At 50.1% G+C, this 17707-nt stretch overlaps 1 protein-coding gene across 2 annotated transcripts in view; it reads right to left on the bottom strand.

Moving 5' to 3' along the window:
• Positions 1-817: 817 nt before the first annotated feature.
• Positions 818-17707, bottom strand: part of CIMIP2C (ciliary microtubule inner protein 2C) — a gene marked incomplete at its 3' end in the record, with an annotated part of 37449 nt that continues 20559 nt past the window's right edge. The window contains exon 4 of one of the 2 annotated variants that reach the window (XM_084623601.1): positions 818-962. In XM_084623601.1, coding sequence (XP_084479727.1) covers positions 818-962 — 145 coding nt within the window. Of the gene's footprint in view, positions 963-12753; positions 13634-17707 lie in introns of those variants that run through there. The other variant, XM_084623602.1, reaches the window with a different exon arrangement.

Raw genomic sequence — 17707 nt, 5'->3', positions numbered from 1 at the left:
TAGGTTTATGAGGGACTACTTTTTTACAAAACATGGAACACTTAACAGAAACCAGTTCTTATATCCTCTGTATAAATAGTTCTCCCAGGGGGTTGGCAAAGGAGTCCGTTTCCCTGCTGCCTGCCCTCTTTGCTCCAGAATCTAAGCTTTCATTTAAAAACAAGTCTCTGGCCCTTATAGTGGAGTAGAAAAGCATCCAGTTGTGACCCTGAGTCCTCAGAGAGCCTGAAACAACAACTCTGAGAGAAGCGTCAATGGTTCTATTTACGCTGGTGGGTGTTAACTCTGAAGCCTAATGGTGACCATTTAATTGTCAGCATTATTAACTATTTCTCTGCCAAAAACCTATGTGAGGAAGAGGAGAGGAAAACCTATTATGGAGGCCTGCCCACCTGCTGTGAGCGGTGCCTCTTACGAAAGAGCTGAGCCTGGATTGTTGGTCCAGTTTGAGTTGAGGGCGGAGTTTCTGCTTTGATCCCCATCTCGCGGGAGGACAATAGAAGGCTGTGCCAGCCAGAGCTGAGCCTCCACATTCTCACCGACAGCTGCTGAATCTGTTGCGTTCAGGACACACCCCACTTGTCCTTTATCTCTGTGTAAAATGTACATCTAAAGTGGCAGGCGCATAGTCTGGGACTTATTGCAGCCACACGCACAGCCTCTCCTTGCACTGCAGGTGGGTAATGAAAGAGCTGTCCTGTCTAGAAACAGCCACAGCCTGGAGAGACAATCCAGGGGGGTTGCTAACTCCCAGTGCTTTATTTCTCACCGTTCCTTCCTCATCTAGGAACCGGCGGTAGAAGGGGAACCTCTCTCCTTATGCTCTGTATTCAAAATAGCTGTCTCTGATTTCTCTCTCCTGGGAGGTCACCCTCTTCCCTGAGGGGAAGGTTTGGTACGTCCGCAGATTCTCTGGAGACACGCGGAATAAATGCCATTGGGTCTTCGCGCTCAGAGGCGGGCTGGGGAGAAGCAGAAGAGCAGAACGTGGGTTACATGGCTGGGGATCAGCCCCCGAAAGCTCAGCCCTGCCCCAGATGTGTCCCATGGGAGAGGAAGGGTGAGCAGGGGAGACATGGAGCCTTGCACAAGTGAGTTCACCGGGGTGCGTACATGCTCACTGGTGTAAATAACGATTGCACAGTCTGGCCCTAACTGCAAAAATGCTTAGGCGGGTTGGAAAGGGAAATCCAGTTGGCTATCGCAGCTGGAGTCCCATGGATCTTCTCAAGTGCTCTTGGATCACACTTGGTGGAGGACCAGAGTGTGTGTGTGTGTAACAGCAGGTGGTAAATTATGTGTGTATCTGCTTGCACAAACACACCCATACAGCCCTGAGTATCCTCCCATTTAATTCTACTCAGAGATGGCATGCAGCGCTCACTCGGGTGTTGGCCCTAGCCCCCCTTCCATCTACACACAGAGCCCTCTCCATCCGGTCCTTTCAACCTGGGCTAGCTCGGGGGGTGCGTTAGAGCCCCGGGGGCTGCTTTCACTGAAGCTGGCAACCCACCCACTCAAATGCTGCCAGTCCTCCAGTGCCTCCCCCCATGCAGCGTGGGTGCCCAGAAGGACAGACAAATTCTCCCACAGGTCCCTAGGAAAGAATCACAGAGCGGCTCAGCTTCCTGCGCGCAAAGACCCATGGGATGTGCCCTGCCGGAGAGCCTGCAACGCACATGGGATGCGGGGGGCCAGTGAGGAAACAGTAACTCAGGTCAGGCTTTGCAGTGCAGCCGGTGTGAAGACACGGGACAATTCACACTCTCCAAGGGCAACATACATGTTGAAGGGGCTGAAAATCAGCCCAGCCTAGTCTTCATCTTGATTCCTTTAGGCTTGTCTACATGGCAAGTTACAGTGCTGCCAGACAGGATGTGAATCTGCAGTGCACCTGACCATCAAGGTATCCCCTTCTGGGCTCTAACCCAGGGGCACCATTTCAGATTTTTTGGGGCGGACTTTAATCGTGATTCCAAAGGCTACTTAGGCACCTGAAAACTCTTGGTTTTTTTGCAGATAATAACTTAGATACAGTGCTCCTGTCAGATAATAATTTCTAATTCCTCTATAAAGAAAGAAAATTAAATAAATATTAGACCCACTTAGCTCTAATACTTGTTGTGTCAATTCACTTAAGGGACACTGGTTAGGTTTAAAAAATTAATGTATATTCTTACTTTGTTACTAGACGGGATGTTGGAGCACAGAGAGTTATTGCATGTGACTTTTGGAGACTTTACAGTCTGGTGGGGTCTGATTTTTGGAACTAAAAGATACTTGAGGCAGGCAATACAATGAACATTATCATGGCTCTGAACTAGCTTGCACATTTAACATGTTAGGAACCTGCATGCTAATAATGGTCTTGCTTCATAGTGACAAGGTGCGGGAGGTAATATCTTTTAGTGGACCAACTTTGGAGGGTGAGAGAGACAAGCTTTCGAGCCACACAGAGCTCTTCCTTGGGTCTGGGAAAGGTACTGCGAGTGTCAGCTAAATACAAGGTGGAACGGATGGTTTAACATAAGTAGTAAGCACATGTTGTAAGGGACCATTCAAGGTAGAGTATGTCATAGTAACATTCTATTTCTAAATGGCTACTAAAGGGTTAATAAATGATCAATAGACATTATAGACATGAGCAGTGCATGTTATAGATGGTACTAAGCAATCTGTTGATGCCCTGATAGAGGTCTATAAAATCATGAGTGGTGTGGAGAAAGTACACAGGGAAGTGTTATTTACTCCTTCTCGTAACACAAGAACTAGAGGTCACTAAATGACATTAATAGGGAGCAGGTTTAATACAATCAAAAGGCAGTATTTCTTCACACAACGCACAGTCAACCTGTGGAACTCCTTGCCGGAGGATGTTGTGAAAGCCAAGCCTATAACAGGGTTCAAAAAAGAACTAGATAAGTTCATGAAGGGTAGGTCCATCAATGGCTATTAGCCAGGCTGGGCAGGGATGGTGTCCCTAGCCTCTGTTTGCCAGAAGGTGGGAATGGGCGACAGGGGATGGATCATTTGATGATTCCCTGTTCTGTTCATTCCCTCTGGGACACCTAGCATTGGCCACTGTCAGAAGACAGGATACTGGGCTAGATGGACCTTTGGTCTGACCCAGTATGGCCGTCCTTATGTTCTTATGACCTGCCAGGCTTCATAACAATTAATTGGCGGGATGAACAAAGGCCTAAGGAGTGGCTTGATCACAGTCTATAAGTACCTACATTGGGAACCGAATTTTGACAGTTGAGGGCTCTGCAATCTAACAGACAAAGGTTTATCAAGATCCAGTGACTGGAAGTTGAAGCTAGACAGGTTCAGACAGGAACTAAGGGGCATTTTTAACAGTGAGGGTGATTAACAGTTCCAAGGGTCGTGGTGGATTCTCCATCACTGGCAATTATTAAATCAAAACTGGATGTTTTCCTAAAAGATCTGCTCTGGTTCAAGCAAGAATTAATACCGGGAAATCCTGGGGTCTGTGTTATTCAGGAGGCCAGACCAGATAATCACAGTGATCCCTTCTGGCTTTATAATCTATGCCCCGTGTATTAAAACATCTATTAATCATTTATCAGCACTTCATAAACTATTTATAAATGAAGCCTTAATCCAAAGCACGGCTGTAACGGCTCCGTGACTCAATGATCAGATGACCGAACCACATGTCTCTAAAACATCCTGGTTCCAGCAGATGTTTGCTTCCATCCGTGTTAAGGCCAAAAGGAACCGTTAGCTCAGGGGGGCCAACCTGGGGCTCCGGAGCCCCATGTGGCTCTTCAGATGTTAACATGCGGCTCCGTGTCTAGGCACCGACTCCGGGGCTGGAGCGACAGATGCCAACTTCCCAGTGTGCCGGGGGGTGCTCACAGCTGAACCCCTGGCTCTGCCCCAGGTCCTGCCCCCACTCCACCCCTTCCCGGCCCTCCCCTGAGCCGGCCGTGCCCTCGCTCCTCCCCCGTCCCCCCCAGAGCCTCCTGCACGCTGCAAAACAGCTGATTGCGGTGGGCGTGAGGAGGGAGGGGGAGGCGCTGATCGGCAGGGCTGCCGGTGGGCGGGAGGCGCTGGGGGCTGGGGGGGAGGAGCGGATGGCGGGCTGCTGACGTATTACTGGGGCTCTTTGGCAATGTTCACTGGTAAATTCTGGCTCCTTCTCAGGCTTAGGTTGGCCACCCCTGTGTTAGCTCATCTAGCCTGACCTTGTTCCTTTCAGCTGGACTCAGGCAGGGACATGGTTTGATAACCATCGATAAGGGGCTTGGTACGGGACACGCAGAGCTCAGCCCCTCTGCAAATGAGGCCCTCTTACTTCAGAGCCTAAACATGTATGTAGAACCCTGTGTTTGCCCTGTACTACTATATTTGCCTTTTGACACAATGCCGCAAGCCGCAGTGAAGGGTGGTCTTTCAGTCTTATTCCTTGCTCTTCAGGCATTGACATCAGGGGCCAGACCCTCAACTAGAGTATAAATCAGGGCAACTTCATTGAGTTCAATGGCATGCGGCTGATCTACACCAGCTGGGGAGCTGGCCCAGGGAGCACTTCTCTGAGGAAGAAAGCATCAGCCACAGAAAGAGAACTGTCTATTTCTTTCCATGTCTGTATTTGCAGCATACAGTTCCCACCATCACAAGACACTCGACAGCAGCACAGGGAAAGGGCAAACACAGGAGCAAGCCAGCCAGGAGGGAATTCAACCACACAACCCAAAATGAGAGGGTAACCCGAAGGATTAGAACAAATTCAGCACATTCGGCTGTCAGAAAACATCCAGTTCAAAGAACGGTTTGTGATCCAGACTGAACATTTAGAAACTTAGGAATAGCAAGACTGGGGTTGAGCAATGGGTCATCTACTTCCGACTCCCTGGTCCTGCCACACTGGGGCAGAGCAATGGGCCACCCTTTGCTTGCACTTCCCAAATCAGTCCAGTGTTCCAGCAGTGGCCTCTATCAGATGCTTCAGAAGAAGACATACGTCCCTCACAAGATGCACCTGGCTGATAGTGCAATACCTTCCCATGACGGGTGTGCGTGTGTGCAATACCTTCCCATGACGGGTGTGCGTGTGTGTGTGCGCACCACACCAAAACCCACAAACACTATAGTAATCCATCCCTTGGGAGGGGCAGGGTCAGATGGCATTCAAGGGGCAAAATCGTTATCAAAGCCCTAAACTGCTAATCCCATTTGCAATAAGCATGTGTGTTAATTTTAATGTGTGCTACGTTTATCATTAGTCTAACCAGGCCCCAACATTACACTTCAATGTGCATAGGACAAAAATCCTACAATGCCCTTCTCATCCGCTGGAAGGGGCTTATGGGTCAGAGTGGGTGAGCAACTCAGCATGAGCTCCCCACCCAAATGCCAGCCTTGCAGTAGGGAGCAGGAGTCGGAGGGTGATTTTACCTCTAAATGTAGCATTGGTGAGACCAATATTGGAATCCTGCCTTCACTTCTGGCAGCCATGGTTTTAAAATGACGCTGGAAACCTGGCCAGGGGGGCAGAAAAGAGCCACAAAAAGGGTCCCAGGGTTGCAGAAAATGCCTCCCTGTGGGAGACTTCCAGAGCTCCTTCTGTTTAGCTTCTCAGAAAGATTCAATGGTGACAGGATTATGGGGAACGAGGAGGATCCGGGGAACTACAGGCCGGTCAGCCTCACCTCAGTCCCTAGAAAAATCCTGGTGCAGATCCTCAAGGAATCCATTCTGAAGCATTTAAAGGAGAGGAAAGTGATCAGGAACAGTCAGCATGGATTCATCAAGGGCAAGTCATGCCTGACTAATCTAATTGCCTTCTATGATGAGATAACTGGCTCTGTGGATGAAGGGAAAGCAGTGGACATGTTGTTCCTTGACTTTAGCAAAGCTTTTGACACAGCCTCCCACAGTATTCTTGCCAGCAAGTTAAAGAAGTATGGGCTGGATGAATGGACAATAAAGTGGGCTAGAAAAGACAAGAAAGCTGGCTAGATTGTCGGGCTCAACAGGTAGTGATCCATGGCTCCATGTCTCTTTGGCAGCCGGTACCAAGTGGAGTGCCCCAAGGGTCGGTCCTCGGGCCAGTTTTGTTCAATATCTTCATTAATGATCTGGAGGATGGTGTGGACTGCACCTTCAGCAAGTTTGCAGATGACACTAAACTGGGAGGAGAGGTAGATACGCTGGAAGGTAGGGATAGGATACAGAGGGACCTAGACAAATTAGAGGATTGGGCCAAAAGAAATCTGATGAGGTTCAACAAGGACAAGTGCAGAGTCCTGCACTTAGGACGGAAGAATCCCATACACCGCTACAGATTAGGGACCGAATGGCTCGGCAGCAGTTCTGCAGAAAAGGACCTAGGGGTTACAGTGGACGAGAAGCTGGATCTGAGTCAACAGTATGCCCTTGTTGCCAAGAAGGCCAATGGCATTTTGGGCTATATAAGTAGGGGCATTGCCAGCAGTCCGAGGGACGTGATCGTTCCCCTCTATTCGCCATTGGTGAGGCCTCATCTGGAGTACTGTGTCCAGTTTTGGGCTCCACACTACAAGAAGGATGTGGAAAAATTGGAAAGCATCCAGCGGAGGGAAACAAAAATGATTAGGGGACTGGAACACATGACTTATGAGGAGAGGCTGAGGGAACTGGGATTGTTTAGTCTGCAGAAAAGAAGAATGAGGGGGGATTTGATAGCTGCTTTCAACTACCTGAAAGGGGGTTCCAAAGAGGATGGATCTAGACTGTTCTCAGTGGTAGCTGATGACAGAACAAGGAGCAATGGTCTCAAGTTGCAGTAGGGGAGGTTTAGGTTGGATATTAGGAAAAACTTTTTCACTAGGAGGGTGGTGAAGCACTGGAATGGGTTACCTAGGGAGGTGGTGGAATCTTCTTCCTTAGAGGTTTTTAAGGACCGGCTTGAGAAAGCCCTGGCTGGGATGATTTAGTTGGGGCTTGGTCCTGCTTTGAGCAGGGGGTTGGACTAGATGACCTCCTGAGGTCCCTTCCAACCCTGATATTCTTTGATTCTATGATTACAGTGTGTAAGGACCTTCCTCTGGAGAATATACCTGGTTCTAATGGGCTCTTTATTCTGGCAAAGAAAGGCAGAAAAAGAACTAGTGGCTGGAAGCTGAAGCCAGACAAATTCCAATTAGAACCTGGATGCACATTTCTGCCAGTGAGGGAGATTAAACCCTGGAACAAACTACCAAGGGAAGTAGTGGATTTTCCATCTCTTCATGCCTTCACATCAAGACTGGCTGCTTTTCTGGAAGATGCTTTAGCCAAACATAAGTTATTGGGCTCAGTAAGGGGGTAACTGGGTGAAATTCTCTGGTCTGTGCTATACAGGAGGTCAGATTAGATGATACAATCTTCTGGCCTGAAACTCTGACTACTTTTTCTCTGTTGGGCAATGTGAAAATTAACCAGCTTCCCAGCACTAGATGGCATCTGTGCATCTTGGTTTGAACCTCTTAGCATTTTGCAGCTCACAAGAGGCAAAGGGTGAATTCCCACACTTCCACTCAGACAACAAAGGATAGGCACTTTCTGTCTATTTCAACCCACCCCAGAGACTGGCAGAAACTGGTTGCCAAATGCAGTTAGTCTTTTGCTCAGGAAACTTTAGAGACCAAAGTCTGGGAGTTGGGGATGCTGAGCATCATACAAGATCAAGCCCTACAGTCTATGAAGAACAGACTGAGATCACAATGTTTTTTTCTATAAGGCATCACCACAGAAATCAATGGCAAATTCTGAATGCTCAGCATGTGTGTGTAAGGAGCAGGAAGGGATGCATCTGTAATAATGTTGTGGCTTCACATATACAGTGATTACGTTCATTGGCGATGCGCCTCTGTAATTCCACCCTCTTGTGCGTACACATTACAGTACATTCTTTAACTACACGCTCAGGTACTTTTTCTGCAGGAGCCCTGACACATTCTGTGCACAGGGTGGACAGTGAATGAGACAGGGTGGTGCAGGGAGTACAACTGGGGTGCAGAAAGGAACAAAAGCTTGATTCACAGTTGAAGTTGCAGAGGGTTTTGAATGAGGGGTTCTGGGGAAAAATAGCATATGACTGTAATATATTAGCTTGCAGTATGTAATGCAGCCGTTAGATGTCTGATAGCTATGTAGAACTGCAGACATGTTATATTTCCTGGTAAACAGAGGACAAAGCTGGAACTCAAGCCATGTGGAAGTCTGTTTGTGCCTATAGTCTGTACATGGTCTGTTTCACATGGACTGTGCTTCTATATGTCATGACAGTCTTTAATCACATGATCACTATCTTGTAATGCATATGTACAAAGGGGCAAAGTTAAGGTTGCCCAGGCAACCTTACTTTGTCACTTCCTGACTATTGAGTGCTTGTCTTTGCAACCCTAGTATCCTTTCAAGGTAAGTTTTTACTTTTTAAAAAATGAAATTATTTATAGTTGCTTCTTCTTGGAGAAATAATCTAATCACTGTGTCTATGTTCTTGGGATTTTTACTTTTTATACTCATAAGCAGATGGCTAGACACAATGTGACAATTCAAATCTGCCATCTGTTCCTGAAACACCTGGTCCAATATTTCTCTCAGGAGAAGAAGCCTCCCAGTGCCATTATGTGAAACAAGAGGAGTTTTGACACACACCGGAACAATGAGCTTGCAGAATGTGGTGGCGTCGTGCTAATGATTTGGGGTGTGGGTAAGAACTGGACAGTCAGATCCACTAATTTATTCCATAGTTTAAACAGACAATTTGGAAACCTAGCATGTCTTCACTGCAGGTGTGGGGCAATCAGGAGATCAAGGAACTAAGGGGTTGTCTCCAAGCAGAGGAGTTTTCTTGTGATGACTTGGTCTCCCGTGATATGGACAGGGCTGGAACATGGAGTTGGGGAGCTGTCTCCCTACAGAGCTCCAGATGGGATCTCCACATTTCCAAGGTGCTAGCAGGAAGGTATGCATAGCACTTTCAGGCCATCTATGGGAAATGGTCCTGTGCCCTTCTGACACCAAAGACTGACCATGACCCCTAGCCATGAAGAGTAGGAGAAAAAAGGATCCGAGGTTGCTCTGTCCGTATCAGGGTGCGGTATGAAATCTCCCTCAGAGTGTACTGATCAGGGTTCCTGATTAGGGTGCGACAATGAATAACAACAATAACAATACTAATCCCTCCAGAGAAATGTGCAGATTAGTCAGGTGAAGCTTGTGAAGTGCTTTGAGTTCCCTGGATGAATGCACCGATGGCTATCAAAGTGAAGGCACATCACATAAGGAGGGTAGGTTTCACCCACCCTGGCGTTAGCATCACGGCTGCAGGCCAAGCGCCTCGGTGGGCTAGGCAGGTACAGCTCAGTAGCCAAAGGGCTGCCTCAATGAATCCGTAAAGGTCATTTGTAAATGCAATGGGAGGGAAGAAATTGCCATATGAGATAGTCCCAAAGCTGCTGGTTCCTTATTAATGCCCAGGGCCCCTGGAGAGGGCCTATGACCCGTTTTGCAGTTCTTACAGAGTCCTTTTCTGCACTGCAGTACAAGCGTCAGCACTGAATGTATTATTGAACAGCGTTCGACGGACAGAACACGGTTTTCACCGGAGGGAATAATTCTTATTTCCCCAGCACATCCATCTGGCCACGAAACAAATAAAAACTCTCTCCCCTCTCTTCAGAGTGCTTCCCAATGTCAGAGCTTTGTACAAAACTGAACCGAGTCTCAGAACATCCCAGATAGGTAGGTACATCCGCATTGTCAAGTCACTTAGTCTCCCCGTGCCTCAGTTTCCCATCTGTGCAATGGGGCTCATCGCACTGCCCCACCTCACGGGGGGTGTGGAGAAGATCAGTGAATTAAAGACAGGGAGGGGCTCAGCTTTCATGGTGTTGGGGGACATGTCATATCTAAGATGGAAGATAGACAGTATTACAACCCTGTCCCAGGCTGGCCGGCCCCAGTAAATCAAGTAGGTCTATGGCCCCTATGCGAAAGCAGGTGCTCTCATTTGGCTAATTAAAAGGGCAGGGCAACACCTGGAGTCCATAAAGGACCAGAGAGAGAGAGAGCCAGTGAGTCAAGGGCCGCCTGAATCAGTCAGAGAGATGCAGAGAGAGACAGGAAATCCGGTGAGTGTGAGATGCCCACGTGAGAGTCAAGCTGGGCAGATGGAGCTGCCAGAGGCAGACGGCGGTTCCTGGGGGAAGGCTGAAGGCAGCAGAGCAGCAAGGAGAGTTTTCAGGCTGACATTCCCAAGCCAGAGGGCCAGGGCTGGAGGGCAGCAGAGGAGCGTCCCTCCTGACATCTCTAGGGCCAGAGAGCTGGACCCGGGAACAGTGGAAGGGCCTGGGGGGGACTGAGGGATGCTTCCTGCTGAACATGATCTCCCAGCAGAGCATCTGTGGAGGTTCCTGCTGGGAAGGGCTGGGGTGGCTGTCCTGGTACAAGAACAGGAAATGGCTGTGCTGGATAGGTGGGGGCAGGGGACACTGTGGGGGATGCCTGGACACTCGGAGTGAGGTGAGGGACACTGGGGATGCGCCAGGCACTCGGGGCGGGGTGAGGGACGCTGGGGCATATGTTGCATTTACTGTAAGAACTCTGCTGGGGGAATTCTGGTGTATTGAATTGGGACTTGTTATGATTTATGTGCTCGGGACTCTTGTAACAAATGAACCCCACAATATATTTATACTTGGGAAGAGGCTTTGGACAATTTCTGGGGAGTCTGCAGGAGGGAAACTGAGGCAGGCGTGCCTGTCGTGTAGCAGCCTACCACAGGAGGGCACTCCAGGTGGGGTGGCCCTATGATGCACCCCTATTTTACAGATGGGGAAACTGAGGCTCTGCGAGGTTTGTTTTAAGTGACTTGCCCAAGGACACACAGGAAGTCAGTGCTGGGAACAGAACCAAGGCCTCTTGAACCCCAAACATTTGCTTGGACTGCAGCTGCTCAGAATATTTCCAGCAGGGTGATGTTCCAGGGTTACATTTCTGTCTGCCCAGAGAGCTTGACCCACAGGATAGAATAGGGGCACCAAGCGCAAAAGGCCGGTTAATGTTGAGCTGACATGAAACGTAGCATCTTGGGTCCTTTCAACAACCAGAAATGAACCAGCTGGATTTCAGGAAGGTCGAAATGTTTCAACATTTCTGAATCAAAAATGTCAGAATTTCTGTTCTGCGAAATCTTTTGACATTTCAACCTTTGGTCCTGATCTGGGTTGAAAACCAGTGCTGAACTATCCGCCTCAGCTCTCGCTGTAACCGCTAGGCGATGCCCCTCTTTATAGCATCCTAGCCCAGCATGGCAACCCGACTTTTCCCGTTGGTCGTCTTTCTTTGCTCTGTGAGGGCGGGGATGGGGCTGGCATCCGATGCTGGCTGATTGGAAGTCTGGGGGTGGTGGATGGAGCCCCAGGAACTAACAACCTGCCCACTCAGGAAGGAGGGGCCACAGGAGCCAAAAATCATGCGATCTCGTGGGACAACAAAAAAAGAAAACGAGACTGGGAGTATGAAAGAAGGGTGACCACCTGGGGGCTGAATTCCTCTATGGCAGGGGCACCCACCTCCTCTGACATGCCACCAGTCAGGGGGCACTTCTAGAGGGCAGACAAGAGATCCAGTCTCCATGGCCTGTCCAGTTTTACGTGCCTTTGCCGAAATCTCCAGCCTGGGGTGATCAATTAGGGCCAATCGCTGTGGTGGTGTTTGTGTCTTGAAGTCACTGTGGCCCTGGTGTAACCCCAGTGACATGAGGGGAGTTACACCAGGGATGAATTTGACTCGTAGCTCCTAGTGCAAAATTAAACCAGGCCTAGGGGCACCTCCTATGGATGGTGATTTGAGGCTTTAAGGCAGGTCGCTTAGCCACAGGGGCAGGGAGTTGTGCCAAGGCAGGTAGGAACGCCAACATCCTGAGGCTAGGGCTGACGGTCAGAGGCGGTGCGATCTGGAAAGCTGAGCACAGCAGGGTACTGACACAGCCTTGGTTTTGCTTCATGTGAGATCCCTTTGGTGTGTTCACGATTTGCAGCTCCCAGGGGCAGGCAGTCCGACGCGGGGCTAGCTCTGCCTCGGTAGCGCTCTGTCTCCTGGGGGAAGGCAGTGAATGAAAGATGTGGGGGAGATGCCAGCGAGAGCGGATTAGTCCCTTAACTCTGGAATTTTCAGTCCCCGGGGTTCCTAGCACATCATGGGGTCCAGGTGCGGTTCCACGTCCCAGGGGTGATTCTGCAGAGCTTGACGTGCACCTGGGTGTGGGCCAAGACCCCCAGTCGGATCATAAGACTGTTAACGAATTGGCCCGGATTCTTCTCCGCATTGCTCTGCTAGCACACAGGGTCCCTAAAGCCAGTGTAACTAGCCACAGTCACCGCTGCATAGATGGATCCTCCTGCAGTACTGGCATCATGGCTCCTACGCCATCCACCTTGCTGTGGATATAAAGGGGCAGGGCAAAGGGATAGGGGGTGTGGCTAGGGCTTCCCCATAAACAGGGGAATCTCTAGCAGGAGCAGAGAGGTTATTCGACCTCTGTATCTGGCCGTGGTGTGACCGCTGCTGGAATCCTGTGTCCAGTGCTGGAGCCCACAATTCAAGAAGGATGTTGAAAAATGGAGAGGGTCCAGAGAAGAGACACAAGAATGATTAAAGTAGAAAACATGCTTTATAGTGACACATGCAAGGAGCTCGATCTATTTAGTTTAACAAAGAGAAGGTTACAGGATGACTTGATTACAATCCATAAGTATCTACATGGGGAACAAATAATTAATAACAGGCTCTTCAATCTAGCAGAGAAAGGTCTAACGCAACCCAATGGCTAAATGCTGAAGAAAAACAAATTCAGACAAAAAATAAGGCGTACCTTTTTAACAGTGAGGGTAATTAACCCCTGCAACAACTTACAAGGTTTGTGGTGGACTCTCCGTCACTGACAATGTTTAAACCAAGACTGGCTGTTTTTCTGAAAGCTCTGCTCTACGAGTTATTGTGGGGCAGTTCTCTGTCCCGTGTTATACAGAAGGTCAGACTAGATGATCACAATGGTCCCTTCTGGCCTTGGAATCTATCGACCACTTGGGGATGTAGGCACTCAGCATAAATTAGAGCAGCCTTCTTGCTACTCTAACTCAGGCTGTGGACCAATTCAGCACAGAGTCAGCCCAGAATGAGATGCGGGAGTGCCCTGAGCCTGAGTTGTACTGTGACTAAAGATTGGGGCCTGTATCTCTGAGTCCCAGATCCTATCCCTGCATCACATGCTCGGTAGCCTCAGAGGTAACCAGCCAAGGAGCTCCACCAGCTGGCTCTGTACTCCTTGGGCATGGATGCCCAAAGCCCAAGCAGTTTTGTGCCTGCTTGTGTGTTGCCTTCAAAATACCGGGAATGTCAAGTCTGATCTCCCCCGGTTTTGCTAGCAGACTCCTGGGGGCTCTGAGGAAATGTGCATCGAGAGAGCTAATTTCAACAAAGAAGTCCTTTCTCCCAAGTGTTCTTTAGGTAGCAGAGTCTGACTAAAATCCTGTCCCGTCTCTGGTGATCACTTTCCAGGCTCTGGTGTCATGCGATGTCCTCGTTTCATTAGTTCTCCAAAGACCCTTCCAGGGCAGACATGCCGTGAATAGGGCTAAAGAGGGTTTAATGGAAAAAAATATTACACAGCTGGAAACAGAAGAAATGGTTTCCTGGAATATTAAGCCGGGCAACTAAAATCATAGGGTAGGTTTTATTCATGTGAATTCTGAACCCAGTGATCTATTTCCACTGTTACAAATGCCTAAGTCCTTCCACTGCTGAGAGTCCTAATGAAGAGATCTCCAGGCAAATGAGAACTCTGTCAGCAAAGCCAAAGGGTTACAGTTCACACCTCTTCTTCAGAGGCAGAGTCTGAGCCCCCTATTACAAAATGTACAAGAAAGAGTGAGGTTGGCTAGGCAGGGTTTTAAGCAGGCACTCTTCAATGCGTCCCCTTCCCTCCATCCCAGTACATACGTGCCAGGCGCTCTCCCTCTTCACTCTCAGATCAGCATGGCAGGGATGCACAGCTAGACTGCAGCTGCCAGGCGGCACACCCTCTCAAGGGTGTGCAGACAGAAAGTGGCAGTATGCACCAGGGCTGTCCATGCAGAACTCTCCTGCTTCATAGCTAAACAAAAGAGGACAGCCAAAGACGCTGTACACTACTGGGTGTGCTGCCGAACACAGAGATGCCCATGGAACAAGGGTCTGAATGTACCGGGGATTGGTGCCTTCTCTGTGTCTCAACAGTCCAAAAACATCTTAACATTCCAGTGAGCACAAAGGAACCCAAATGGCCAGAGGCTGAGCAGCAGGTGCAGTGGGGGAACCAGCACCCAAAGAGTTAATTAAAACAGACTCAGTGGAGCCTAGGAAACCGAGAACAGAAACCCCTTCCTTCTTTGCAGCATGTCAGGTAATTCAAAGGGCTCATGTTTGCAGAGAGCCCACCTCAACCCCCCAGACAAAATCAGTGCCTAGAAATAAGCCCTGTGTGTTTTATCATACAGAAGTGATGGAAACATGCAGAGGGTTGTGCCAGGGTCCCTGGTGGGGCGGGAGAGGAAAACGCTGCAGAATAGAACAAAACCAAAACACTGGCAGCAAAATGAATGACAACAGACATTTGGAAAGGACCGGCTTGCACAGGCTTTGTGCACCCAGCGCAGAATCAAGGCGGGACAGGGGGGTGGTTATTACAGAGGCGAGGGTACAAAAGCAAATGCAAATGAGTCTTTGCAAAGCTAAAAGCTGCCTGTGTTTGGTGCAGAAAGTGCTCCCTCCCGCTTTCAGCCATTCCCTGGAGGAGCACAGTCTTGCTCAGTGCTCCCCCTCTCAAAGCGAGGGGATGCCAATTGGGCTGTCTGGAGGGACACAGAGAGAGCTAGCCCTACGGCAGGTGCATTGGTGGCATGTGTTGGCAGCGGATTCATAGAATCATAGAATATCAGCGGGGGAAGGGACCTCAGGAGGTCATCTTGTCCAACCCCCTGCTCAAAGCAGGACCAATCCCCAATTTTTGCCCCAAATCCCTAAATGGGCCCCTCAAGGATTGAACTCACAACCCTGGGTTTAGCAGGCCAATGCTCAAACCACTGAGCTATCCCTCCCCCCAATGGACCCTGCTTTGCTGCCATTCAGTGATGCTCAGGCTCAGAAGGGACCATTGTGATCATCTTGTCTGACCTCCTGTATATCCCAGGCCAGAGAACTTCCCTGAAATCATTCTTGTTTGAACTAGAGCCTTGACAGCCAGCGATACTCAGAAAGCCTGTGGCTTTGACTAGCACTCTTCAAGCCTTTTGCATCTTTATCTGAGGAGCTCACAAGCACCAGCCAATCTAGCCTCCCAACAGGTATGTACGTTACCCCCATTTCACAGATAGGGAAACTGAGGGACAGAGCAGGTGGTATTACCCAAGATCACACAGTGAGTCAGTGGCAGAGCCAGGTTTAGCACCTGGTTTCCTGACTTCTAGTCTCATGCTAAAGCCACAAGACCAGCCTTCTACAGGTCCCTCACTGTGGTCTATAAGCTACAGAGCCTAATCCTGGCCAGACATGCAGAGTAAAGAGCTAACAGGTGTACAGCTCCAAGCACAACAAGTGCATTTGATTATTTTCAGCTTGAAGCAGGGAAGCCTGAGTCCCAAACAACCCACGGTCCCTGCCTCTTTGTACCTGCAGGCCAAAGCTGAGCAATTGCAGGTTTTTTAGTACTGATGAATTCACTAACGCTTGCGCCCATCTACTTCACCATCAGCTACGCACCAGGCCTCCCGTGACCTCCGTGAGATGGGCCAGCAGCAGCAGTAGAGGGAGGGAACAGGCAGGGGGCATGACTCGTACAAAGGAGGGGGTGTCAGAGGCAGGGTTAGGAATCAGAAGCCCCAGATTCCCAGTCCAGTGTTCAGCCCCATTCTGCACCACTCACCCCATTCTGGTTCTCGGCCTCCATCAATGAAGAGACAAACACATGGAAAACCTGCTGTTCTGAGGGTGCAGGCCCCAATCCTGCACTCCGATCGGGCTCTTGCGCCTCCATAGAGCCAGTGGGTCCAAGGGGCTGCCCGTGGGGAGCTGATTACAGGAGCAGGGCCTGATACGAGACCAGAGGCTCACTTATGTGCACGGGCCATGCAGCCCTTGGGACAGACCATTGAGGCGGCAGAGAACAGTGCTTTGCAGTGAGAGCTTTTCCTGGCTTAGGAACAAGCGATGCGGCCAAGCCTCACATCAGCGCCTGCCGTTCCTGATATCCCAGGCTCGCCTTGCACCCAAGCACAGTGCTCGTTTCCACGTTCGTGTACCCCCCTACCCCGCACACACAGACACACAAAGACGCTGATAATTAACAGCCACCTATTGCCTGGCACCAATCCAAAGCTGCATCAGTCCCAGGCAGCCTCCTTCCCTTCAGCTTTCAGGACCTGCTAACCAGCAGCTTTACAGCAGCGACAGACAAAGACTCCACGAGAACAAACTCCACGGAACCTTCCTCGCCTAGAGGGGCAGAGACAGCCGGGGACCCAGTGGGTGGATTTCACCTGGCCAGGGAGCAAGCACCACTTGGAGCTCTCACACTAGGGGTACGTCTACACAGCAACAAAAACCCCGTGCCTGGCCCGTGCTGCAGGGCTGGTCCGTTGCTGTGTAGACGTCCAGGCTCGGGTTGGAGCTGTGAGGGTCCCAGAGCTTGGGCTCCAGCCTGAGCTCTGATGTCTACACAGCAGGGAAACAGCCCCGCAGCAGCCCCAGGCGGCTGGCACAGGCCAGCTGTGGGTTTTTCTTTGCTGTGCAGATGTACCCCAGCAGGTCCCAGCTCTCCAGTGCACACCGGGAGGGGTGGCAGGGGACCGGTTATAAAACCATGCCCCACAGATGGGAAGTGGGGTTTTGGCAGGTTGAGGCAGAGGAACACTCTGATCCATTAACTATTACTCCTGTGAGTGCTACTCAAGCTCACGAGACAATCCACGTGTGTAAGGTTTACTCCTAGGAGTATGGGCAGCAGGACTGAATCCTGTGGCTCCTACCCTATGTGGAGGAACCTATAGAAGATTCTGAAGGCCCCCACCCCCCTCCCCAAACTAAGCTCCATACCCACTGGTTAACCCTGGGTGTTTAACCCTTTAGGGACTTGCCAGTTGGCTGGTTTAGGGAGGTGAGATGTGGTGCCCGGGCGTGGAGGGTTTTATCTGTAGGGAGGTGGGACTGGGCCTGGACTCTTGGAAGGAAACAATTTAAATGCCACCTGCCTCCCCCGGTTTGAAACCAGCGATGCTACCAAATGGGCAGGGTTAATACTACCGCATGCTATGGACGCTGACCGCCCTGGATAGCTCGGGCAGGGGGATGGGGCATTGGCCATGGCTTCATTGGCTCTTTTAATTCAACTTTCTGGGGTCCCGGCCTGGAAGCTGTTGCACCTCAAATGTGGGGTGGCCAGACATGCCGACGTGCTGTTCCAGTCAGTGTAACCCTGGCTTCATTTGTAAGTGAAGCAGTTTGGGCAGGTCACTTGCTGGTGTAATTTTGAATGTGAAGACTGGGCCAGTCTACTCTCATGCTTCAGGGCACTGCTGATTGCTGGGAGCATGGAACAGGAAGGAATAATCCCACCCTACCATTGCCCCCTCCCCACCCCCATTTACAGCATTGCACAACTGGCCAGGTGCGTGAT

Source organism: Lepidochelys olivacea, assembly GCF_965140295.1.
Source record: "Lepidochelys olivacea isolate rLepOli2 genome assembly, chromosome: 3".
Lineage (NCBI taxonomy): Eukaryota > Metazoa > Chordata > Testudines > Cheloniidae > Lepidochelys > Lepidochelys olivacea.
Note: the sequence above shows the minus strand (reverse complement) of the source record. Positions and strands in the feature narration are given on the sequence as shown.